The following is a 25,783-nucleotide window of genomic DNA, read 5'->3' as shown; positions in this document are numbered from 1 at the left end:
TTTTACTTACAAGTTTTGCGCCCGGCAGCCAGCCTGATTGACAGGCTGGCTGGCTGTCGGGCGGGAATCGGAGGCAGAGATCGTGGGCCGTAGAGGACATGGGGGGGGCCCATTAAGGACATTATGGGCTGGGAAGTGATCAGGTTGCCAGAAGATCGGAGGACGCCATAGAGAAGATCGGAGGTCGGGAGGAGTCAGAGGTATGGAGGGGTCTTCAGCCATCCTGGGGGGGGGGGGGGGGTGGGGGGAAGGTCGTCCGATCGTGGGTGGCCAATCGCACCAGGTGAGCTTGTTGGTCCTGGATGAAGCACTCCTGCTTCTCCAGGCCCACGAGCAGTGCAATATGGATCCGGCCCTTCCCGCCTGCTTTCACCTGCCGAAAATCAGAAGCAACAGGAGACCCGTTCAGGTAAGGTTAAATTTGTTTCATCTTTATAATACACAAAAAAATTAAGTGCCTCAAGTGTTTAAAGTGCCTAAATTATTCCTTTAACTATCAGCCTGCAGGCTTTAAGTAGGGACGGGACTTCTGGGTTTCTGTTGCGCACACATCCAAATACGCCTGGGTTAAACCCGGAAGTGAACGTGTTGGAGCCAGGATGCGGTCCCGCTCCAAAAATCAACTATGTTTACTGCCCACCCGCCTCCAACTCACCTGTTCCTTGGGGTTAAAATTACCCTCTATGACCCTGTTCTGATGGCTCAGTGGCAGGAAGCAATGGGTAATGGTCTTTGTGACTGGAAAGCTGTTTCCAGTGGGGCTCCACAGAGCTCAGTACTCGGACCCTTGCCTTTTGTGGTATATATTAATGATTTAGACTTAAATGTAGGGGGCATGATTAAGAAATTTGCAGATGATACAAAAATTGGCTGTGTGGTTGATAGTGAGGAGGAAAGCTGGAGACTGCAGGAAGATATTAATGGACTGGTCAGGTGGGCAGAAGTGACAAATGGAATTCAATCTGGAGAAGTGTGAGGTAATGCATTTGGGGACGTCAAACACTACCCTGAAGGTGATAGTGGCAGGTACCCTCATCACATTTAAAAAATACCTGGATATGCACTTGAAGTGCGATATCCTACAGGACTACGGACCAAGTGCTGGAAAGTGGGATTAGGCTGGGTAGCTCTTTTTCAGCCGGCACAGACATGATGGGCCAAATAGCCTCCTTCTGTGCCGTAAATTTTTCTATGTTTCTAAAAGCAGGATCAATACCAATTGTCTCCACAGTTGCTTGCAAGCTATGACCATCTCTTCTCCAACTCCCCCAAAACAACTTGCCACACTTTCTAAATGCAAGTAGAAAGTCAAAAACCATTGCACAATTTAACAAAATTAAAAGATATGCTATTTTCTTCCATGTCAATTTCCATTACATTTAGACAACTGTGGTCATAGGTGTTTATGTTTTTCTGTACCCCTCTCCATTACCTCAAGTCAAATTCTTTTCAAATCTATAGATACATTGACAGTGACGCTGATCACCCCATAACATTTCTGAAAGTGACCGGGGGAGAAAAAACATGATGAAGAAGCCATAAAGATGGCTGTTCTGGTTACACTTATGAACTACTGTAAGATGACTGCTAAGCAGGTGTAACAAAGTACCTGTAGCTAAGGACATTATAATACTCGAGTAACAGAGCTGGCAGTCAGGTTATGCTGCTGGCTTCCATTTTGCTGTCTGGCAGGAAAAACACAGCTGTGTATGTGTACTTGCATCCTAATGCTGGTTAAATTTTAATGTTAGCAGAGATCACATGTTCTTTGTTAACATTAAGATTCAAGGGCTTCCCTGCCTGTTCAGCAAGTTTACCCAGTGAGTAGCTGACCCATTTAAGCCAGGAAAGTTCCATGTTCAATCCCTAGTCTGTGCTGAGTTAGCTGATCTCACCATGTGTGGCTATAGGGGTACATTTGGGCTAAGTGTCCCAGGGTTATGGTGGGGGCATAGGTACAGGAGCAGGCCATTAAGCTCCTCGAGCCTGCTCCGTCATTCAATTGATCATGGCTGATCTGTATCTTAACTTCATTCACCCACCTTGCTTCTCTATCCCTTAACACCTTTTCCTAACAAAAATTATCAATCTCAATTTTGAAATTTTCAATTCACCTAACCGCAACAGCTTTTTGGGAGAGTTCCAGATTTTCACTACCCTTTGAGTGAAGAAGTGCTTTCTGATTTTTTTGTGTGTGCGTGCGTCAGATGGGTCGGATAGACATGGTTGACCAGCTCACTGCTCAAGTTCACATGAAAAATGGCTACTGGGGTGAGGTGCCAGAGAGCAAATAGCATCTGTGGAACAATACCCCAGCAATACTTTCAGAAGAGGACAACACAACACTGAAGAGAAACTCAAAAAAAAGTTTCCGCAGATCATCTGGGACATTTTAAAACTTCACTTTGCACCTGACTGCTGTCATACTGCAGTGGTTATGAAGGCAAACTCCCTCAGTACCACCCCTCCGACAGCGCAGCGATCCCTTGGTGCCGCCCCTCTGACAGTGCAGCACCTCCTCGGTACCGATCCTCCGACAGCACAGCACTCCCTCGGTACTGGTCCTCTGACAGTGCAGCACTCCCTCGGTACCGATCCTCCGACAGTGCAGCACTCCCTCAGTATTGATCCTCCGACAGCACAGCACTCCCTCGGTACTGGTCCTCTGACAGTGCAGCACTCCCTCGGTACCGATCCTCCGACAGTGCAGCACTCCCTCAGTACCGATCCTCCGACAGTGCAGCACTCCCTCAGTACCGATCCTCCGACAGCACAGCACTCCCTCGGTACCGATCCTCCGACAGTGCAGCACTCCCTCAGTACCGATCCTCCGACAGCGCAGCGCTCCCTCGGTACCGATCCTCCGACAGTGCAGCGCTCCCTCGGTACCGATCCTCCGACAGCGCAGCGCTCCCTCGGTACCGATCCTCCGACAGCGCAGCGCTCCCTCGGTACCGATCCTCCGACAGCGCAGCGCTCCCTCGGTACCGATCCTCCGACAGCGCAGCGCTCCCTCGGTACTGATCCTCCGACAGCGCAGCGCTCCCTCGGTACCGATCCTCCGACAGTGCCGCACTCCCTCAGTACTGCAATGAACTATCAGTCTAGATTTATGTCTAGGGAGTGGGGACTTGAACCAACGACCTTCTGACTCAGAGGCGAGAATGCGACCAACTGAGCCATGGAAATGTAGATTACATAACCATTTGGAATAAATTACAAAATAAGAATTAAACAATGGCAGATGTGAAGTGTTCATGTCACGCTGCAGGGTAAGTGCAGCACTGGGACTGCCTGTTGTTTAGTATCCGGGGGTGGGGGGAATGAGCGGCAGGCGAGTGCCGCAGGGAGCCTGGGCCCGTGGGCCCACAACTCCGCGAGGCGAGGCGAGGCGCAGAGCCGCCGCCTCCACACCCCACTCACAGTGACACCGCGGCCCCATTAATCACCGAGAATCATCTGCTTTAACTCACTCTGGCGCTCCCGCCTACAGCAGCCTCTCCACCTCTCGCCTCCTTTCCCCCCCCCGCCCCCCCGTTACCATTGGCAACGGCGGAAGTTCCAATGCCGCGGGTCGAAGGGCAAAAACGCCGTCGGTTGCCGGGGGAACGGAGCGGTCTGTTGCTAGGACGCCGCGGTCGCCGGCAGAGCTTCGCCGGCCTCCCGCATTTCAAAAGACATTTCCTCCAACTCGTCGCAGCCACGAAATAGTTTGCTGAAATGGGCGAAAGGACGTACAACTCCTCGGTTCTGCTCCACAACTGGTTTGAAGACATTGCCCTGGATCAGGTGAGGATGCTGAGTGTGTGGGGACGGCCCGCTAGAGCTTCACATCTGGGGAGGAAAGCTCTAACCTTATCCCCCCCCAACACTAACCCCATTACTCTAACCACTAACCCAACTCCAAACCTCTAACCCCATCCCCAACCCCAACTCCTAAACCTAACACCAGCCCTTAATCCCAACTCCTAACCCCAATTCTAACACCCTCGCCCCAAACCGAAATCCCCAGTACGAAACCTGAAATTTTGCAGTGTCATAGAATCTTACAGCACAGAAGGAGGCCATTCGGCCCATCGTGCCCGTGCTGGCTCTTTGAAAGAGCTGTCCAATTTAGTCCTGCACCCCTGCTTTTTTCCCATAACCCTGCAAATTAGTCCTCTTCACGTGCATGTCTGATTGCCTTTTGAAAGTCGCTGTGGAATCTGATTCCACCGCCCTTACAGGTGGTGCGTTCCAGACCTTAACAACCCTCAGTGTGAAAAAATTTCTCCTAATTTCTGCTCTAGTTTTTTTGCTAATTATTTTAAATCTATGACCTCTGGCTACCGACCCACATGCTAGAGGAAACAGTTTCTCCCTACTTGCCCTATCAAATCCCCTCATTATTTTGCATACCTCTATTAGGTCTCCCCTTAACCTTCTCTGCCCTAAGGAGAACAATCCCAGCTTCTCCAATCTCTCCACATGACTGAAGTCCCTCAACCCTGGTATCATCCTGGTAAACCTCCTCTGCACCCTCTCCAAGGCCTTGATATCCATCCTAAAGTGTGGTGCTCAGAATTGTACACAGTACTCCAACTGAGGCCTAGCTGGTGATTTGTAAAGGTTTAGCATGACTTCCTTGCTTTTGTATTCAATGCCCCTATTTACAATACCAACTATCCCGTACACTTCCTTAACCGTCTTATCAACTTGTCCTGCCATCTTCAAAGATTTGTGAATGTGCACTCCCAGGTCCCTCTGCTCTCACACCCCTCTCAAAATAGGACCATTAGATTATACTGCCTCTCCATGTTGTTCCTCCCAAAGTGCATCACTTCACACTTATCGGCATTAAATTGCATCTGCCATGTGTCTGCCCATTTTACCAGTCTGTCCATGTCCTCCTGAAGTCTGCTACTAACCTCCTCACTATTTACTGCGTTGCCAAGTTTTGTAACATCCGCAAACTTCAAAATTATACTCCCTGTGCCCAAGCCAAGATCATTTATATATAACAAAAAAAGCAATGATCCCAATACCGACCCCTGGGGGACCCCACTGCATACTTCACTCCAGTCAGAAAAACATCCATTCACCACTACTCTCTGCCTCCTATCCCTTAGCCAATTACATACGCAATTTACCATCGTCCCGTTAGTACCATGTGCTTCTATTTTCTGAATAAGTCTGTTATGTGGTACTTTATCAAATGCCTTTTGAAAGTCCATATATACAACATCTACTGCACTACCTTCATCAACCCTCTCTGTTACTGCATCAAATATCTCAATCAGGTTATTCAGGCACGATTTGCCTTTAACCAATCCATTCTGGATGTCCCTTATTAACCCATGCTTCTCCAAGTGAGAATTAATTTTGTCCTCGACAATGGTCTCTAGTAGTTTTCCCACCACTGATGTTAATCTGATTGGCCTGTAGTTACCAGGTTTATTCCGCTCCCCTTTTTTGAACAGGGGTGTAACATTTGCAATCCTCCAGTCCTCTGGCACCACTCCCATATCCAAGGAGGATTGAAAGATTGTGGTCAGAGCTTCTGCTACCTCCACCCTAGCTTCCCTCAGCAACCTAGGATGCATTCCATCTGGACCAGATGACTTGTTAACTTTGAGTGATGTCAACCTTTTTAGCATCTCCTTTCTATCTATTTTTATCCTATCCAATATCTCTGCTCCCTCTTCGACTGTGACATTAACTTTATCCTCTTCTTTTGTGAAGACAGATGTAAAGTCCTCATTCAGTACCTCAGTCATGCCCTCTGCCTCCACAAGAAGATTTCCTTTTTTGTCCCTAATCGGCCCCACCATTCCTTTAACTATCCTTTTACTTTTTATATGTTTATAATAGATATTTGGGTTCCCTTTTATGTTACCCACTAATCTTTTCTCACATTCCCTATTTGCTCTTCTTATATCCTTTTTCAATGTCCCCCTGCACTCTCTGTATTCTGCCTGATTTTCTACTGTATTCTGTACCTGATAATTGTCATAAACCTCCTTTTTCTATTTTGTTTTAACCTTTATATCCTTTGTCATCCAGGTAGCTCAAGCTTTGCAGGCCCATCTTTCCTGGTTTGTACCTGAACTATCTCCACCTTCACGATCTGCCATTGCTCATTTACTGTTTTCTTGGCCGATCTTTGTTTCCAGTCCACCTGTGCTAGATCCCTTTTCAAATCACTGAAATTGGCTCTCTTCCATAGAATCATAGAAATTTAAGGCACAGAAGGAGGCCATTCAGCCCATCATGTCTGCGCCGGCTGAGAAAGAGCTACCCAGCCTAATCCCAGTTTCCAACTCTTGGTCCATAGCCTTGTAGGTTGCGGTACTTCAAGTGCACATCCAAGTACTTTTTAAATGCGATGAGGGTTTCTGCCTCTACTATCCTTTCAGGCAATGAGTTCCAGACCCCCAACCACCCTCTGGGTGAAACATTTCTCCTCAACTCCCCTCTAATCCTTCTATCAATTACTTTAAATCTATGCCCCCTGATTATTGACCTCTCTGCTAAGGGAAATAGGTCCTTCCTATCCACTCTGTCTAGGCCCCTCATAATTTTGTACACCTTAATGAAGTCTCCCCTCAGCCTCTTCTGCTCCAAGGAAAACAACCCCGGCCTATCCAATCTCTCCTCATAGCTGCAATTTTCAAGCCCTGGCAACATTCTTGTAAATCTTCTCTGCACTCTCTCCAGAGCAATTACGTCCTTCCTGCAATGTGGTGACCAGAACTGCGCACAATACTCCAGCTGTGGCCTTACCAGCGTTTTGTACAGTTCCATCATTACATCCCTGCTTTTGTACTCTATACCTTGACTAATAACGGAGAGCATTCCGTATGCTTTCTTTACAACCTTATCTACCTGTACTGCCACCTTCAGGGACCTGTGCACATGCACTCCAAGGTCCCTCACTTCCTCTACCCATCTCAATATATTCCCTTTTACTGTTTGCCCTCCCTAAGTGCATTACCTCACAGCTAAAATTCTCCAGTCCTGGCAACATCCTCGTAAATCTCCTTTCTAGTGCAATCACATCTTTCCTGTAATGTGGTGACCAGAACTGTACGCAGTACTCAAGCTGTGGCCTCACTAGTGTTTTATACAGTTCTAGCATAACTTCCCTGCTCTTATATTCTATACCTCAGCTAATAAAGTAAAGTATCCCGTATGCCTTCTTAACCACCTGTCCTGCTACCTTCAGGGATCTGTGGACATGCACTTCAAGGATCCTCTCTTCCCCTAATCCTCTCAGTATCCTCCCATTTATTGTGTATTCCCTTGCTGTGTTTGCCCTCCCCAAATGCATTACCTCACACTTCTCTGGATTGAATTTCATTTGCCACATTTCTGCCCACCTGACCAGTCCATTGATATATTCCTGTAGTCTACAGCTTCCTTCCTCACTATCAACAACAAAACTTCTATATCTGCAAGCTTCTTGATCATGGCCCCTACATTTAAGTCTAAATTATTGATATGTACTGCAAAAAGCAAGGGCCCTAGTACTGAGCCCTGTGGAACTCCACTGGAAACATCCTTCCAGTCACAAAAACACCCGTCGACCATTACCCTTTGCTTCCTGCCACTGAGCAAATTCTGGATCCAACTTGCCACTTTGCCTTGGATCCCATGGGCTTTTACTTTTCTGACCAGTCTGCCATGTGGGACCATGTCAAAAGCCTTGCTAAAATCCATGTAGACTACATCAAATGCACTATCCTCATCGACTCTCCTTGTTACTTTCTCAAAAAATTCAATCAAGTTAGTCAGACATGACCTTGCCTTAACAAATCCATGCCGACTGTCCTTATTAATCCGTGCCTTTCTAAATAACGATTAATACTATCCCTCAGAATTTTTTCCAGTAATTGCCCACCACCAAGGTTAGGTTGACTGGCCTATAATTACTTGGTCTATCCCTTTCTCCCTTTTTAGACATCTTAAACGTTTGCAGTCCTTCAGTCCTCTGGCACCAGGATTGGAAAATGATGGTCAGTGCTTTCACTATTTCCTCCCTTGCTTCTCTTAACAACCTTGGATACATTTCATCCAGACCTGCCGATTTATCTACTTTCAAGGATGCTAAACCCCTTAATATTTCCTCTCTCACTATGTTTATCCCATCCAATATTTCACACTCCTCCTCCTTAACAATGTCTGAATTGTCCCCCTCTTTTGTGAAGACAGACACAAAGGGCTCGATATTAGGAGGGAGGCGGGTTGGCAGCGGGGGGTCGACTGGACGCGTGGGTAACGGGCCCAGTGAATTTGGGGTGCTCCGCACGCGATCGCAGCCTAATTGAAGGCACTTAGCATGGCTTCCGGGTTTCCCCTTCCAGACCTGTGCAGCGGGCGCCCTGCACACCCACATCAAAGGCTGTCAGCAGGAGGAGCCCTATTTAAAGGGGCAGTCCTCCAATGCTCCTCCTGCAGCAAAGAACCAATTTTGGATCATTGAGCAGGCCAGAGGCAAGGCTGCTCCAAGGTTCTCTGACTCCTCACTCCAGGTGCTGCTCGATGGGGTGAGGAGGAGGAGGGAAATTTTTTTGCCATCGGATGGGAGGAGGTGTCCTCCCTCCGCCACCAAGAAGGCCTGGCTGGAGGTGGCCGAGGAGGTCACCAGCAGCGGCATTGTGTCCAGAACCTGGGTCCAGTCCAGGAAGCGATTTAATGACCTAACCAGGTCAGCCAAAGTGAGTATACTTACGCATTCTCCCACACTCTGTCTTCCACATCACCTGCACCACCACACAACTCCTTCTGCACTGCCACCACAACGCTCTCGCATCACTCCTCACATCCACTCAACCATCATCCTCACCTTGCCTGCACTTACTCACCAGTTCCCATTCAAACATTACCACGCAACCCAATCCTCATACAATCTCATGGCTATGTCTCACATGCACCCGCCCACGCATCTCCCTCACACTCACCCCCACCCACACCAATGCATGCAGCGTGTCACCATGCAACCATCACTCAATCACACCTCTGTGTTTTGCCTTGATAGGAGAAGAGATGCCAGAATGCCCAGGAGAGGGCAAGGACCAGAGGGGGCCCGCCACACCAGGTGGTCTTAACAGATGCGGAGCAGCAGGCACTCGAAATAAACTGGACGCTGGAGTGCCTGTCCGTGGCAGACGCCGAAACTGGGAGTGCACAAACGGCTGGTGACAGAAATCTAACACTCAGCACTCATGATAGCGAATGATCTTAGCATCACTTGGCATCTGCAGCACCTCAACATTTGTCCACATGCTTAATATTGCTTTCTGTTCTCTTGCAGGGCCATCTGCGAGCGCCGTGACGGCGGAGGGCGATTCCTCAGAGGACCTGCCAGCCTCTAAGGGTGCATCGTCACATCTGAGGCAGCCATCCACCAGCGCAGATACACACACCTCGGTGGGTCCCCGTCCTCACTTAGTTGGGCTTGCACATGGTGAGTCACCACGCACATGTGAGCACGAGCAGACCCTGGTGGCAGGGGCAGCCGTGGAGAGTCTGCGTCGGTGGGAGCACTCTTCTCCAGGCTCTGCTCAGCTGGACCCAGATGCTGAACCTTGGGGGCCAGCCGAGAAAAGGAGAGTCATCGAGGGCCAGCAGCACATCGCCGAGGTACTGGAACAGTTGCCACGCGCACTCTCCACAATCGCGCAGAGGATGGAGGAGTCCAACTCCTGCATGAGTGGAATACTGTCACATGGGCGTGAAGACATCTCTGAGATAGTGTCGCGGGTAGGTGCGGGAATGTCTGCGATGGAGGAAAGGCTAGCCTCCATCGAGCTTCAAGCACGGCTTAACAATGAGTCCATTCAGGCCCTGACAATGGCCGTTCGGATTCAGGGTGAGCAACATTCTGCCACCTTAAACAGGCTGACAGATACCTTACAACTGGCCTTCCAAGTCTTCACACAAGTCCTCCAAACTGCCATCCAGCAGAGTGAAAGGAGTGATGTGGGCCTGGGCCAGAAGAGGGATGATGATGAAAGGGGACATGGAAGTGGGGACACCACTCAAAGCGCTCCCACGTCTCACCCGTTGCCCCCCTCTCAACCAGTACCCGCAATGCTGCCCCCTCCCCACGTGGCTGAGGTGGAGCAGTCTTTGGAGGAGCCCTCACGTGCACCGAAACCCAGAGGGCGTCCGCGCAAAGCATCTCATCGGTCAGGGCATGGACAAGAGCAACCTGCCACTACCTCTGCTGAAGCCACAGGGGTAGCACCACATCGGGGTTCCCGTAAACGTAAGGCAAAAGTTTTGTGAGCACAAAGGGGGTGCACAAGGGTGTAAGACAAAATGTCATGTTTTTGATTTACTTTTGTTTGTTTTGCAAAAAATCATAAAAAATTGTTATCACCACCACTGCCACATCTTTGCAAATCATGTCTGGTTTGTGCAATAATGCCCTTTCCTGAGGATCACCATGAAGACCCACAACTGATGCTACCCATTGTGTCACTGCAGAGTGGGTGTAGGTGTATTTGCAGGGCTCTTTTGTGCAGGCGACTGAGAGACGCCGGCGATGTCCCCGGTGGCACCCTGGAAGGATGTGGAGGAGAATTGTTGAGGGCAGTGGTGACGTTGACAGCGATAGGTAAGAAGATGGTGCTCGGGCCAGCCGGGAGCAGCTCGGCATGAAGGAGGCTGCAGATGACCACTCTGAGCCTCCGTGTGCACTTCTGCTCAGAGAGGTCCAGGAAGCTGAGCCTCGGTCTGTGGACCCTGTGGCGAGGGTAATGCCTTCTGTGACGCATCTCTCTCTGCGGTTACCCTCCCTCCTGCTGTGCAGGTGGATGTGTCACAGCACTGTGTTGTGGAGCTCCACGTGTCAGAGGTGAACTGCATGGCCGGTGAGGCTGGTGAAGCTGTTCGTCCTCCAAGGAGGTCATGACTGCATCTATGGCGGCCCCTATCTGGAAGATGTACATTTGAGGGGGTCCGCAAGGTAGGTAAATGTGTCTGCACACCGGGGTTGTGGTTGCAAGTTGGTGAATTTTAGTTTTAGGAGGAGGGTGGTGCAAGCCAAAATTTGTCCAAAGTGACAGAGTGGCCTCCTGCAATGAGTGAGGGTCTCCCCACCCCCCCACCTGTCAAATGGACCTTTGCAGCTGCCACAGGCTGGTGGCTGCAACACGTCCATTTCAACTGGGAGTGTTTCCCCCAATATGTGAAACACTCTCAGTTTAGATGAAAATCCCAGCCCTCCTAAAATATCCTATAAATCAGGTCTCCTAACAACCTGAAGTATCAAAATAATTGCCTTAAGTGGGATCCCGCTGGCTTTAATTGCCGGCGGGAGTCCCGCATGCGGGGGCTGCGTGCGCATCTAAGTGCGTCACTGGGGAACCTGGAAGTGGGTGGCTTGGAGCCGGGCTCTGGACCCGCCCAGGGAATCCCCAATTTTCGGACCCCCCCCCCCCCGGCCACGAACGCACCCACTCGGACGTCCGAAAACCAAGCCCAAAGTATTTATTAAGAACCATACCCACGTCTTACGCCTCCACACACAGGTTAGCTTTTCGGTCTCTAATAGGCCCTACTCTTTCCTTAGTTACCCTCTTGCTCTTTATCTTTGGGTTTTCTTTGATTTTACTTGCCAATATTTTGTCATGCCCTCTCTTTGCTTTCCTAATTTCCTTTTTAATTTCAGCCCTGTACTTTCTATACTCCTCTAGGCTTTCTGCATTATTGAGCTCTCGGTATCTGACATAAGCTTCCCTTTTTTGTCTTATCCTACCCTGTATGCTCCTTGACATCCAGGGGGCTCTAGATTTGGGAGTCCCACCCTTTTTCTTTGTGGGAACATATTTGCTCTGAACCCTCATTATCTCCTCCTTCAATGCCTCCCACTGCACTGACACTGATTTACCTTCACATAGCTGTTTCCAGTCCACTTTTGCCAAATCACAGCTCAGCTTAGTAAAATTGGCCTTTCCCCTGTTGAGAACTTTTACTCCTGATCTATCTTTGTCCTTTTCCATAACTACGCTAAATCTAACTGAATTATGATCACTGCCACCAAAATGCTCTCCCACTGATACCCCTTCCATCTGCCCAGCTTCATTCCCTAAAACTAAGTCCAGAACTGCCCCCTCTCATTTTTAAAAATTCATTCATGGGATATGGGCGTCACTGGCAAGGTCAGCATTTATTGCCCATCCCTAATTGTCCTTGAGAAGGTGGTGGTGAGCTGCCTTCTTGAACTTCTGCTGTCCGTGTGGTGAAGGTTCTCCCACAGTGCTGTTAGGTAGGGAGTTCCAGGATTTTGACCCAGCGACAATGAAGGGCATGTTATGTACTGGCTAAAAAAGTTCTCCTGAATGCATTTTAAGAATTCTGCGCCCTTTTACTCTGATTCTATCCCAGTTAATATTAGGATTGTTGAAATCCTCTTCTGTTACTGCCCTATTGCTTTTGCACTTCTCCGAAATTTGCCTATATATTTGCTCTTCTATCTCCCTCTGACTGTTTGGGCGTCCAGAGTACACTCCCAGCACTGTGATTGCACCTTTTTTGTTCTTCAGTTCAACCCATACGGCCTCATTTGATGATCCTTCTAACTTTTCATGCCTCACAGCTGTAATTGTTTCTTTAACCAATATTGCGACCCCCTCCCCACCTCCTTTTTTATTCCCCTTTCTATCTCATTTGAAAACCCTGTAGGGATGGGTATTTTCACCGTTGATTTTTCTTTGTCCCTTTCCATAACTACTTTAAACCTAATTATATGATCACTATTACCCAGATGTTCTCCCAATGAAATGCACTCCACTTGCCCTACTTCATTCCCCAGAACTAGATCCAGCACTGCTTCCTCTCTCGTTGGACTAGAAACATACTAATTAAGAAACTTCTTAAGAATTCTTCACCCTCCTTGCCTTTTACTCTGTATTTTCTCCAATCTATATTGGGGTAATTGAAGTCCCCTATTGTTACTGCGCAATTGTCATTGTGACATTATCGATGATGCAGGTCAATCGCATTGTCAACAGTCACTCAGTTTTATATATATATATATATATAAAATGCAGTTACTTGTGCTTTGATTGGGCATTTTTAGCTCCACTAATACTTGCATTCATATAGCGCCTTCATTATACAAAGTAAAATGAAGTGAAATGTGGTCAAATTAAGTCAAATGAAGTGGAATGGCGTCAAATGAAATCAAATGAAGTGAAATAAGAACATATCAGCATAAGATCATAAGAAATAGGTGCAGGAGTAGGCTATACGGCTCTTTGCCCTTCACAAAAAGGGGTCAGGAAGATGGGCGCTGAGCCAGGGAAGGAGAGTTTAAGATGGGAGGGCAAAATCTTGGTCCAAGAGATGGGTTTTGAGAAGGTTTCTAAAGGCGGAGAGAGTTGGAAAGGTTTAGGGAGCGAGTTCTGGACAGCAAGACCAGTTGAAGGCTCTGCCACCAATGCTGGGAGCGAGGGAGAAGGGGATAGACAGAAGGTGTGACTTATAATACAAAATAGGATACGTCCAGCGGCAACAGCATTGTCAATAGTGGTTTCCAACCCTAACCGCTAATCCTAAATGTAAACTGTGCAGCGCCAATAACGGAATATGGGACAGACTGGTGTCAATAATCATTGTGATGGCACAGACGATGCAGGTCGGCTGCATTGTCAATAGTCACCAATATAAAATAGTGCAAAAATGTATGCTAGTGGGCCTAATTCCAATGAGGATAATGCGATCCACTTCACCAGGGGTCCCCACAAAGCAAAGTGCTCCGGAAGGCAAATATAACTGGCTGCTTCTGGCAATGATGGGTTCTGTTAGAGGCCATTTTCTCTGCCTGAATTTTTTGAATTGCTGACCTCTACGTGTTTCCCCTCACATCCAATATGTAGATTTGTAGCCAGAAAAGTTCAGATTGAAACTTTAGTGCGATTGTGCATCTTAAGCTGTGCAGAAGTTGCCACCAGTGGTCTTGATCCAACTTATAATGTAAACAACAACATTATGTAGCCCCTTTAATGTAGGAAAATGTCCCATGGTGCTTCACAGGAGCATAATCAGACAAATAATAGACAAAAGGAGATATTAGGAGGGGTGATTAAAAGCTTGGACAAAGAAGTAGGTTTTAAGGAGGGTGTTAAAAGAAGAGAGAGGTTGGAGAGGTGAAGTGGTTTAGGGAGGGAATTCCAGAGCTTTGGGCCCAGATGGCTAAAGGCACAGGCAGCTATGCTGGGCCAAAGGGAGTGGGCGATGCGAAAGAGGCCAGAATTGGAGGAACACAGATTTCTCAGAGGGTTGGAGGAGGTTACAGACATAGGGATTGGCGAATCCATGGAGGGATTTGAACACGAGGATGAAAATTTTAAATTTGATGCATTAGTGGACCGGGAGCAAGTGTAGGTCATTGAGCACAGGGGTGATGGGTGAACAGGACTTGGTACATGTTTAGATACAGGTAGCAGAATTTTGGATGAGCTCAAGTTTATGGAGGATGGAAGATGGGAGGCTGGCAATGGAATAGTCGAGTCTGGAGGTAACAAAAGCATGGATGAGGGTTTCAGCAGCAGATGGGCTGAGACAGGCAATGTTCTGGAGGTGGAAGTAGGCGGTCTTTGGGATGGATAGGATAAGTAGTCAGAAGCTTAGCTCAAGGTCAAATAGGACGCCAAGGTTGCAAACAGTCTGGTTCAGCCCCAGACAGTGGCTGGAAAGGTGATGGAATCAGTGGCAAGAGACCAGAGTTTGTGGCAGGGGCCGAAGACAATGTTTAATTGTAGGACGTCAGGCTTATCCAGGACAGGATATCGGACAGGCAGGCTGACAACGTGGAGGCAGTTGAGGGTCGAGAGAGGTGGTGGTGAGGTAGAGCTGGGTGTCTTCAGCGTACACGTGGAACCTGACGTGATGTCTTCGGAAGATGCTGCCGAGGGCACAAATCGTTGAAGGTGGCAAGGCAGGTTGAGAAAGTGGTTAAAAAAGTATACGGGATCCTGGGCTTTATAAATAGAGGTATAGAGTACAAAAGTATGGGAGTCATGATGAACCTTTATAAAATACTGGTTCAGCCACAACTGGAGTATAGTGTCCAGTTCTGGGCACCACACTTCAGGAAAGATGTAAAGGCCTTAGAAAGGGTGCAAAAGAGATTTACTAGAATGATTCCAGAGATGAGAGACTTTAGTTACATGAATAGACTGGAAAAGCTGGGGTTGTTCTCCTTGGTACAGAGACGGTTGCGAGGAGATTAGATAGAGGTATTCAAATCATGAAGGGTCTAGACAGAGTAGATAGAGAGAAATTGTTCCCATTGGCGAAAGGGTCAAGGACCAGAGGACATAGATTCAAAGTGATTGGCAAAAGAACCAAGGGTGACTTGAGGAAAAACTTTTTTACACTGCGAGTGGTTAGGATCTGGAATGCACTGCCTGAGGGGATGGTGGAGACAGATTCAATCATGGCCTTCAAAAGGGAATTTGATAAGTACTTGAAAGGAAAACATTTGCAGGGCTACGGGGATAGGGCGGGGGAGTGGGACTAGCTGGATTGCTCGTGCATAAAGCCGGCGCAGACTCGATGGGCCGAATGGCCTCCTTCCGTGCTCTAACCTTTCTATGATTCTATGAGGGGCAGCGTGTAGATGAGAAATAGGAGGGGGCCAAGGATAGATCCTTGGGGGACTCTACAGGTAATGGTGCGGGAGTGGGAAGAGAAGCCATTGCAGGAGATTCATTGGCTATGACTGGATAGGAACCAGGCGAAGGCAGTCTCACAGCGGGATAATGGAGGAGAGAGGGGTTAAAGGAGGATGGTGTGGTCAACTGTGCCAAAAACTGCAGACAGGTCAAGAATAATGAGGAGGGATGTTTCACCATGGTCACGGTCACATAGGACTTCAATTAGGGTCGCTTTAGTGCTGTGGCAATGGTAGAAACTTGATTGGAGAGGTTCAAACATGGAAAACATGAGAGAAAGGTGGCCACAGATTTGGAGGCGACAGCACATTTAAGGACTTTGGAGAGGAAAGGGAGGTTGGAGATGGGGAGGTAATTTGCAAGGACAGAGGGGTCAAGGTTGGGTTTTTTGAGGAGGTAGGTAATGACATCAGATTTGAAAGGGAGCGGGACAGTACCTGAGGCAAGGGAACTGCCTACAATATCAGCTAAGATGGGGGCCAGGAAGGGAAGTTGGGTGGTCAGCAGTTTGGTGGGAATAGGGTCGAGAGAGCAGGAGGTGGGTCGCGTGGACAAGATGAGCTCGGAGTGGGCATGAGGGGAGATAGGAGAGAAACTAGAGAAAGATGGAATTCAGGGCCAGGGCAGGAGGTAAGCTTGGCTTGACGGGCAAGGGAAAGGGAGGGATGCGGCAGAGGCAGCTGAACGAATAGTCTCAATCTTAATGACAAAGAAGTCCATGGGCTCCCCGCACTTGTTGTTGGAGGTGAGGGTGGTGGGGGCAGGGGTGAATTATACAGGATGAATTAATTCACCAGCAGCCTCACCACATTGCAGAACCAGTGGAAGTGGTTTTACAATACGGTGAAGCTGCTGGTGCTTTGAATTTCAGTAACAAACTTACATAAGAACATAAGAAATAGGAGCAGGAGTAGGCCAATCGGCCCTTCGAGCCTGCTCCGCCATTTAATAAGATCATGGCTGATCTGATCCTAACCTCAAATCTAAATTCATGTCCAATTTCCTGCCCGCTCCCCGTAACCCCTAATTCCCTTCACTTCCAGGAAACTGTCTATTTCTGCTTTGAATTTATTCAATGATGTAGCTTCCACAGCTTCCTGGGGCAGCAAATTCCACAGACCCACCACCCTCTGAGTGAAGAAGTTTCCCCTCATCTCAGTTTTGAAGGAGCAGCCCCTTATTCTAAGATTATGCCCCCTAGTTCTAGTTTCACCCATTTTTGGGAACATCCTCACCGCATCCACCCGATCAAGCCCCTTCACAATCTTATATGTTTCAATAAGATCGCCTCTCATTCTTCTGAACTCCAATGAGTAGAGTCCCAATCTACTCAACCTCTCCTCATATGTCCGCCCCCTCATCCCCGGGATTAACCGAGTGAACCTTCTTTGTACTCCTCGAGAGCAAGTATGTCTTTTCTTAAGTATGGAGACCAAAACTGTATGCAGTATTCCAGGTGCGGTCTCACCAATACCTTATATAACTGCAGCAATACCTCCCTGTTTTTATATTCTATCCCCCTAGCAATAAAAGCCAACATTCCGTTGGCCTTCTTGATCACCTGCTGCACTTGCATACTAACTTTTTGATTTTCTTGCACGAGGACCCCCAGATCCCTTTGTACTGCAGTACTTTCCAGTCTCTTGCCATCAAGATAATAACTTGCTCTCAGGTTATGCACTTTGACAGGAAAAACCACACATTTTCCAATATTGTATTTAATTTGCCAAATCTCCGCCCACTCACCCAGCCTGTCAATATCCCCCTGCAGGTTTTTTATGTCCTCCTCACTCTCTACTTTCCCTCCCATCTTTGTATCATCTGCAAACTTCGATATGTTACGAATGTAGATGGTCCCTATACTCACCAATAAGAACGGAACTAACCATTAATTTTGGTATTTTGAAAAAGTGTCTCATACAACATCATCATGTTACTACGATCACTGTCCTTAATTAGTACTTAATCTATTTTGAGCTCCAAGACCTGTTTTTTGATTCAATTCCCTTTTAACAGAAAGCACATTGGAGAAACTGTCAGATACAATTTTTATCCAACTTCATCGTATGCTATTCAATCAAATCCACCAATGAGTCTTTGAGTGTTTAATTCCTCACTTCAGCTTTTTGGAACGTGTTAAAGAGTTTAAACAGAAAATAGTTGTGTGTGCACCAACCACAAACTATAGGTGGAACATACCCATTACCAAATGTTCAATTCATCAAATTTCCGTAACAGTATATTTAATTGCAGAAACAAGAGAGCACGTAGTGGAATGTAAAGTCTGTAGTCGTCTGACCAAGATATACTTTGTATATTTTGAATTTTGGTAATGGACATAATTAACGTCGGCGTGTACATCCCTGTGTTAGTACAATTTGGGATGTTTTACTGAATTTGCAATAGTTTAAATAGTATTGTGACATCATACAGTGTGCCCAGTGTTCATACAAATGCCACATTCACTCAGACAGTGAGTCTGTATAATATTATCATGGTATCATATCATAGTAGGTACAGCACAGGAGGAGGCCATTCGGCCCATCGTGCCTGTGCCGGCTCTTTGAAAGAGCTATCCAATTAGTCCCATTCCCCTGCTCTTTCCCCATAGTCTTGTAAATTTTTTCCCTTTGAGTATTTATCTATTTCCCTTTTGAAAGTTACTGGTGAATCGCTTCCACCATCCTTTCTGGCAGTGCATTCCAAATCATTACAACTCGCTGCGTAAAAAGTGTTTCCTCATGTCGCCTCTGGCTCTTTTGCCGATCACCTTAAATCTGTGTCATAAGAACATAAGAACATAAGAAATAGGAGCAGGAGTAGGCCAATCGGCCCCTCGAGCCTGCTCCGCCATTCAATAAGATCATGGCTGATCTGATCCTAACCTCAAATCTAAATTCATGTCCAATTTCCTGCCCGCTCCCCATAACCCCTAATTCCCTTCACTTCCAGGAAACTGTCTATTTCTGCTTTGAATTTATTCAATGATGTAGCTTCCACAGCTTCCTGGGGCAGCAAATTCCACAGACCTACCACCCTCTGAGTGAAGAAGTTTCTCCTCATCTCAGTTTTGAAAGAGCAGCCCCTTATTCTAAGATTATGCCCCCTAGTTCTAGTTTCACCCATCCTTGGGAACATCCTTACCGCATCCACCCGATCAAGCCCCTTCACAATCTTATATGTTTCAATAAGATCGCCTCTCATTCTTCTGAACTCCAATGAGTAGAGTCCCAATCTACTCAACCTCTCCTCATATGTCCACCCCCTCATCCCCGGGATTAACCGAGTGAACCTTCTTTGTACTGCCTCGAGAGCAAGTATGTCTTTTCTTAAGTGTCCTCTGGTTACCGACTCTTCTGCCATTTGGAAACAGTCTCTCCCTATTTACTCTGTCAAAACCATTCATGATTTGAATACCTCTACCAAAACTCCCCTTAACCTTTTCTGTTCTAAGGAGAACAACTCCAGCCTCTCTAGTCTCTCCACATAACTGAAGTCCATCGTCCCTGGTACCATTCTTGTAAATCTTTTCTGCACCCTCTCTAAGGCCTTAATATCCTTGCTAAAGTGCGGTGCCCAGAATTGAAGTTCTTTGGAATTGGAAATTCTTTGTCTGCATTCATATCTTAATATTTTTCTTCTTCCTGTTCCATGTTGATGGCACAAGAGACAGCCAATTTCTTCCACTGCTTTTACATCCAGCAGATTGTGCTCTGGGCTTTTCTGTAACAATGACCCTTCTTTTTAATGTGGGCAGGTTGTTAGCCTGACTCACAACCTGCTACAAGGGGATGCTGCTCCATTCCCATCAGGCGCGAGTCCTGTACTGAATGTCTTCCCAGTATTCAGAGGCTGGAGCTCTGGTCTCCACTTGCTGGGGCTATCTGGAGTGGGGTTCGAACCCATAACCATTGGACTCAGAGGTGGGCGTGCTATCACTGAGCCAAGGCTCACTCCCAGCTTAATGTTTAGTTTTAAAAAGCAGATGTTCTCACCTTTACAATTGTGAACCATACCATTTTATCTTGCGTATGGAAGCTTTTAAAATCCTCAATTTTTTGCAGCCTTTAAATTGTTTAAAACTGCTTCATATGCAGCATTAAACCAACATTTGACGACTTGCGCACGGACTCCATCTAGTGGCTTTACATCATGGCATCATAAAAAATGATTCAGAGGGAGTCATTTTCTGAGCACTTACCTGCAGTGAGGAACTTTGCCATCTGCCAACATATAGCAAAAACTCTTATTTTTTTATTCGTTCATGGGATGTGGGCGTCGCTGGCAAGGCCGGCATTTATTGCCCATCCCTAATTGGCCCAACCATCTTCAGCTGCTTCATCAATGACCTTCCCTTCATCATAAGGTCAGAAATGGGGATGTTCGCTGATGATTGCACAGTGTTCAATTCCATTCGCAACCCCTCAGATAATGAAGCAGTCCGTGCCCGCATGCAGCAAGACCTGGACAACATCCAGGCTTGGGCGGATAAGTGGCAAGTAACATTCGCGCCAGACAAGTGCCAGGCAATGACCATCTCCAACAAGAGAGAGTCTAACCACCTCCCCATGACATTCAACGGCATTACCATCACCGAATCCCCCACCATCAACATCCTGGGGGTCACCATTGACCAGAAACTTAACTGGACCAGCCACATAAATATTGTGGCTACAAGAGCAGATCAGAGGCTGGGTATTCTGTGGTGAGTGACTCACCTCCTGACTCCCCAAATCCTTTCCACCATCTACATTCACAAGTCAGGAGTGCGATGGAATACTCTCCACTTGCCTGGATGAGTGCAGCTCCAACAACACTCAAGAAGCTTGACACTATCCAGGACAAAGCAGCCCGCTTGATCGGCACCCCATCCACCACCTTAAACATTCACTCCCTTCACCACCGGCGCACAGTGGCTGCAGTGTGTACCATCCACAGGATGCCCTGCAGCAACTCGCCAAGGCTTCTTCGACAGTACCTCCCAAACCCGCGACCTCTGCAACCTAGAAGGACAAGGGCAGCAAGCACATGGGAACAACACCACCTGCACGTTCCCCTCCAAGTCATGCACCATCCCAACTTGGAAATATATCGCAGATCCTTCATCATCGCTGGGTCAAAATCCTGGAACTCCCTTCCTAACAGCACTGTGGGAGAACCTTCAACACACGGACAGCAGCGGTTCAAGAAGGCGTCTCACCACTACCTTCTCAAGGGCAATTAGGGATGGGCAATAAATGCTGGCCTCGCCAGCAACGCCCACATCCCATGAATGAATAAAAAAAAATCACATACTTTAATTTTCAGGCCCATGTCTGTCTAACTTTTGTTTCCTATCAGGGAGGGAACCAGTCAGCTACCTTTGGTGGTCTGAATCTATAACCATTTGTGATTTAAGTGAGAGAACTTGAGTGCCTATTGGGATAGAAAGTTCAAATAAAGCAGTCTCTTAATCACAATTTGTTTTGGTCGGCTGGGTTTTAGACATGCACAAAATCTCCAAACCAATCTACTGTGAATTCCACACAGATAGAATTTCTGTTTGTTCATTATGGAGTGCACTGTCTCCCCAGTGGCATGCACTTCTTTTACCCAAGTCTAGAGGCCTTAAGGGGCTGGTTAGTAAAGGGACCCCTAAATATGTCATCGCTGGGTCAAAATCCTGGAACTCCCTACCTAACAGCACTGTGGGAGAACCTTCACCACACGGACTGCAGTGGTTCAAGAGGGTGACTCACCACCACCTTCTCAAGGGCAATTAGGGGTGGGCAATAAATGCTGGCCTCGCCAGCGACGCCCACGTCCCATGAACAAATAAAAAAAATATGTGCATGGGTAGTACTGGAGTTTAACCAGCTAAATCTGCACACCTTGCCAGCACAGAGCACTGGCAAGCTCCGCGCTGTCCAGTTAGCATCACTGTCTATTAGGGCATTGGTTTGTGGGGCTATCTGGAATTGAGCAAGAAGAATTCCAGTACCCAGCAGAAAAACATTATCAAGAGATGCAACATGAAAAACAGTGAAAGCACTTACATTCAGGGAAGACATCAGTTACATTGGAAGCATTTTATACTAAACTTTTAGCTAAATACTAAATTTTTTACACTTTAAAACTATCAGCTACAGCCAAAACAGTCAAGCTTGCAAGAATCTCAGGGCCACTCAGTAATGATTGTTCTGCTGCACCTCCTTGTTGCTGCCTCCTGCTCCATGCCCCTTTAATTAGCCTCAGACCTTTAAGGCCTGAGATGTGCTCAAACTTCCTGTCACCAGGGTGGCCTGCTCCATTTGTGTGCCTCCACAAGTGCACAAAGTCCATTCTTCCATCCCAGTGAGCACCAGTTCTTTCCGCTCACATTGCCTGAGCAGCGCACCGCCCAGGAAAATCAGCGTCGATATGTTATCAACCCCAGATTTCTTGCAACATTGTCTTTAACTGGTTCTACCGCATCTCTAGTGGACATATCTAGTGGACACCCATTTTCCTTTCAGCGTGCAGTACTTTACAGTTACATCTGTCTCTATTCCACCCGTTTATAGATTATATCTTAACTCCTTTTGTAGACCCCTGGGTAACCAATACTACCCAGGTTAGTATTGCCTGTAAATTTAAACAATCGTTAGTGAGTTTCTGAATCCAAGTCGAGTTAATGACTGGGAGGGGCACGAGGCAGTGATCGGGAGGGGGCGGAGGCAGTGATCGGGAGGGGGCGGAGGCAGTGATCGGGAGGGGGCGGAGGCAGTGATCGGGAGGGGGCGGAGGCAGTGATCGGGTGGGGGGCCGAGGCAGTGATCGGGAGGGGGCGGAGGCAGTGATCGGGAGGGGGCGGAGGCAGTGATCGGGAGGGGGCGGAGGCAGTGATCGGGAGGGGGCGGAGGCAGTGATCGGGAGGGGGCGGAGGCAGTGATCGGGAGGGGGCGGAGGCAGTGATCGGGAGGGGGCGGAGGCAGTGATCGGGAGGGGGCGGAGGCAGTGATCGGGAGGGGGCGGAGGCAGTGATCGGGAGGGGGCGGAGGCAGTGATCGGGAGGGGGCGGAGGCAGTGATCGGGAGGGGGCGGAGGCAGTGATCGGGTGGGGATCGAGGCAGTGATCGGGTGGGGGTCGAGGCAGTGATCGGTTGGGGGCCGAGGCAGTGATCGGGTGGGGGGCCGAGGCAGTGATCGGGTGGGGGTCGAGGCAGTGATCGGGTGGGGGGTCGAGGCAGTGATCGGGTGGGGGGCCGAGGCAGTGATCGGGTGGGGGTCGAGGCAGTGATCGGTTGGGGGGTCGTGGCAGTGATCTGGTGGGGGTCGAGGCAGTGATCGGTTGGGGGGTCGTGGCAGTGATCGGTTGGGGGCCGAGGCAGTGATCGGGTGGGGGGTCGAGGCAGTGATCGGGTGGGGGGCCGAGGCAGTGATCGGGTGGGGGTCGAGGCAGTGATCGGTTGGGGGGTCGTGGCAGTGATCTGGTGGGGGTCGAGGCAGTGATCGGTTGGGGGGTCGTGGCAGTGATCGGTTGGGGGGTCGAGGCAGTGATCAGGTGGGGGGCCGAGGCAGTGATCGGGTGGGGGTCGAGGCAGTGATCAGTTGGGGGGTCGTGGCAGTGATCTGGTGGGGGTCGAGGCAGTGATCGGTTGGGGGCCGAGGCAGTGATCGGTTGGGGGTCGAGGCAGTGATCGGGTGGGGGTCGATGCAGTGATCGGGTGGGGGGCCGAGGCAGTGATCGGGTGGGGGGTCGAGGCAGTGATCGGGTGGGGGGTCGAGGCAGTGATCGGGTGGGGGGCCGAGGCAGTGATCGGGTGGGGGGCCGAGGCAGTGATCGGGTGGGGGTCGAGGCAGTGATCGGTTGGGGGGTCGTGGCAGTGATCTGGTGGGGGCCGAGGCAGTGATCGGTTGGGGGTCGAGGCAGTGATCGGGTTGGGGGTCGAGGCAGTGATCGGGTGGGGGGTCGAGGCTGCGATCGGGTGGGGGGTCAAGGCAGTGATAGGGTTGGGGGTGACCAGGGGCCAGCAACTGCCTGTGGTTTTAATGTGGAGCTGGGAGGAGCACTCCTGCACCTCCCAGCTCCGTATTCAGGTAAGTATTTTAAAAAACATACCTTTTCAGAGGCACTTTAAGGACCATCGGTTAGGCTGCATGTAATCTAGTTTCCTTGAATGCAGCAGGCCCAGCGCTGTCTGCGATTGGGGCAAACCAATTTGTTAAAGGAGATATCAAACAGGTGTAAGACACTTTTTTGCATATGTAAAGGAGCTAATGCCTGTTTCAGGCGCAGGCCCTGGACGCCTGTTTTGATGCCTATACCAATATGGTGGGCGGCGCACTTCCATCTCAGAATGTGCGCATGCCGCCCACCATATTAGACAAGCGGCATGCGCACATTGGCACCCATTTTGTGCCTGTCCGAGCACAGCGTCATCCAATTTCTAGGCTAGTGTTTCTGAATATTCAGAATCTCTTTTGGAAATATGCTGCCGTACAATTATGTCTTGATGAAACTGAGGCCTTGTAAAAGTACCAATTTGGGCTAGTCTTTGCTCACTATTGGACCTAATTCTGTAAATGTTGGTAATGCTTTGATTATTGATCTATTCATTTCTTCCTTGGAGGAAAATCTCGCGAGTCATTCATCTGAGTATGGATAGGCATGCAGCCATTTAAATGTAGATGTGCTGCTATTATTTGATTTCTCAACATTCTTATACTGAAGCAAAGCCACTACAGTCTCTGCCTGCATTTCGGAACAAAGGAACTTCTTTGGCATTCTTAAATCACAGGATATGCATAACTGAAGTTTGATGGGAACAAGAAAGGCGATCTGGCATCATTATCATCACCATCTGGGTAGATTGCTTGAATAATTGTGGGGTAGAATGATCACTTCAAAATGTTCCTTTGAGCTTTTTAATTTCTCTTATCTTTATACTGTGCGCTTGTTACTTCTACTGCTCACAGTGACCCCTTTGTGTGACTGATGCAACATTGCCTTTGTACTGCATGAAAACCCTTTTGAGATGCAATGTTATTCTTTTAAAATGGCCTGTTTAATTCAAGTTACCACAGCAATATTTTTTCAAATCAAAAAATCAAAAAAAAACCTGTAAGTGCTGGAAATCGGAAAAGAGAAAATGCTGGAAATATACAATAGATCACTTAACATCTGGGGAGAGAGCAGAGAGGTTTATTCCTCGGGCCAGGCTGTTCAGAGTAATTTTTCTACTTCCACTGTTGTTACTTTGCTCGTCTCCGCCCTTACCTCAGCCCACCTGCCGCTGAAGCCCTCATCCATACCTTTGTCACCCCCCCAGACTTGACTATTCCAATGGCCTCCCATGCTTCTTCCTCTGGAAACTTCAGCTCATCCAAAACTCTGCTGCCTGTAACCGATCAAAGAAATCAATGGAAAGGAAAATTGCGAGAGATGTAAAACGGGCTGCCGACTCATTGTCATCTATTTTACACTATCGCACAAAGTCAAGGTCACCCCATTTTGTGGTGGCTTTTGGTCATACAGCCACAGCTTTGTGCGCTACTATATTCAGGTGAGGTGTGATGTGTCCTTCATGCTTAGTGCTTGAGCTATGTGGGGACTGTTACTGATATCCTGAAACTTAGCCTTTGTTAATGAAAATATTGAGCTCCAGACTATGAGCACAATAGTCCATGTGCTTCATTTTATAAATTGTAGAGCATTAGGAAAAGTCAAGGAAGAGAAAAGGCCATTTGGCCCACTTAAATTCAATCATCTGTTACTTCACCTAGCCGAGCATCCAATTCCATTTTGAACACCTCTAATGTATTTGACTCCGCTGTTTTACCTGGCAGATTATTCTGAGCATTCATCACCTTTTGATTAAGAAGAATAACGAACTTGCATTTATATAGCACCTTCCACATCTTCCGGACATCCCAAAGTAATTCACAGCCAATGAGTTTCTTTGAAATGTAGTCACTGTTTTGTAGGCAAATGCAGCAGCTAATTTGCATACAGCAAGGTTCCGCAAAAGCAAATGGGATAAATGACCAGTTAATTTGTGTCGGTGATGTTGATTAATGAAGCGATATTGGTCAGGACATCAGGAGAACTCCCTGTTCTTCTTTGAAAATGTGCACGATAGACATTTTTTTCTAATATC

At 48.1% G+C, this 25,783-nt stretch overlaps 1 protein-coding gene across 1 annotated transcript in view; it reads left to right on the top strand.

The window, feature by feature from the left end:
* Positions 1–3,560: 3,560 nt before the first annotated feature.
* The window catches only part of cfap161 (cilia and flagella associated protein 161), a 52,799-nt gene continuing 30,576 nt past the window's right edge, over positions 3,561–25,783 (top strand). Inside the window, exon 1 of the mRNA XM_067971618.1 lies at positions 3,561–3,789. Coding sequence (XP_067827719.1) covers positions 3,721–3,789 — 69 coding nt within the window. The 5' untranslated portion in view covers positions 3,561–3,720. The remainder of the gene's footprint in view (positions 3,790–25,783) is intronic.

Source organism: Heptranchias perlo, chromosome 34 (assembly GCF_035084215.1).
Source record: "Heptranchias perlo isolate sHepPer1 chromosome 34, sHepPer1.hap1, whole genome shotgun sequence".
Taxonomy (NCBI): Eukaryota; Metazoa; Chordata; class Chondrichthyes; order Hexanchiformes; family Hexanchidae; genus Heptranchias; species Heptranchias perlo.
The sequence above is the reverse complement of the archived record's forward strand: the minus strand, read 5'-3'. Positions and strand labels throughout refer to the sequence as shown.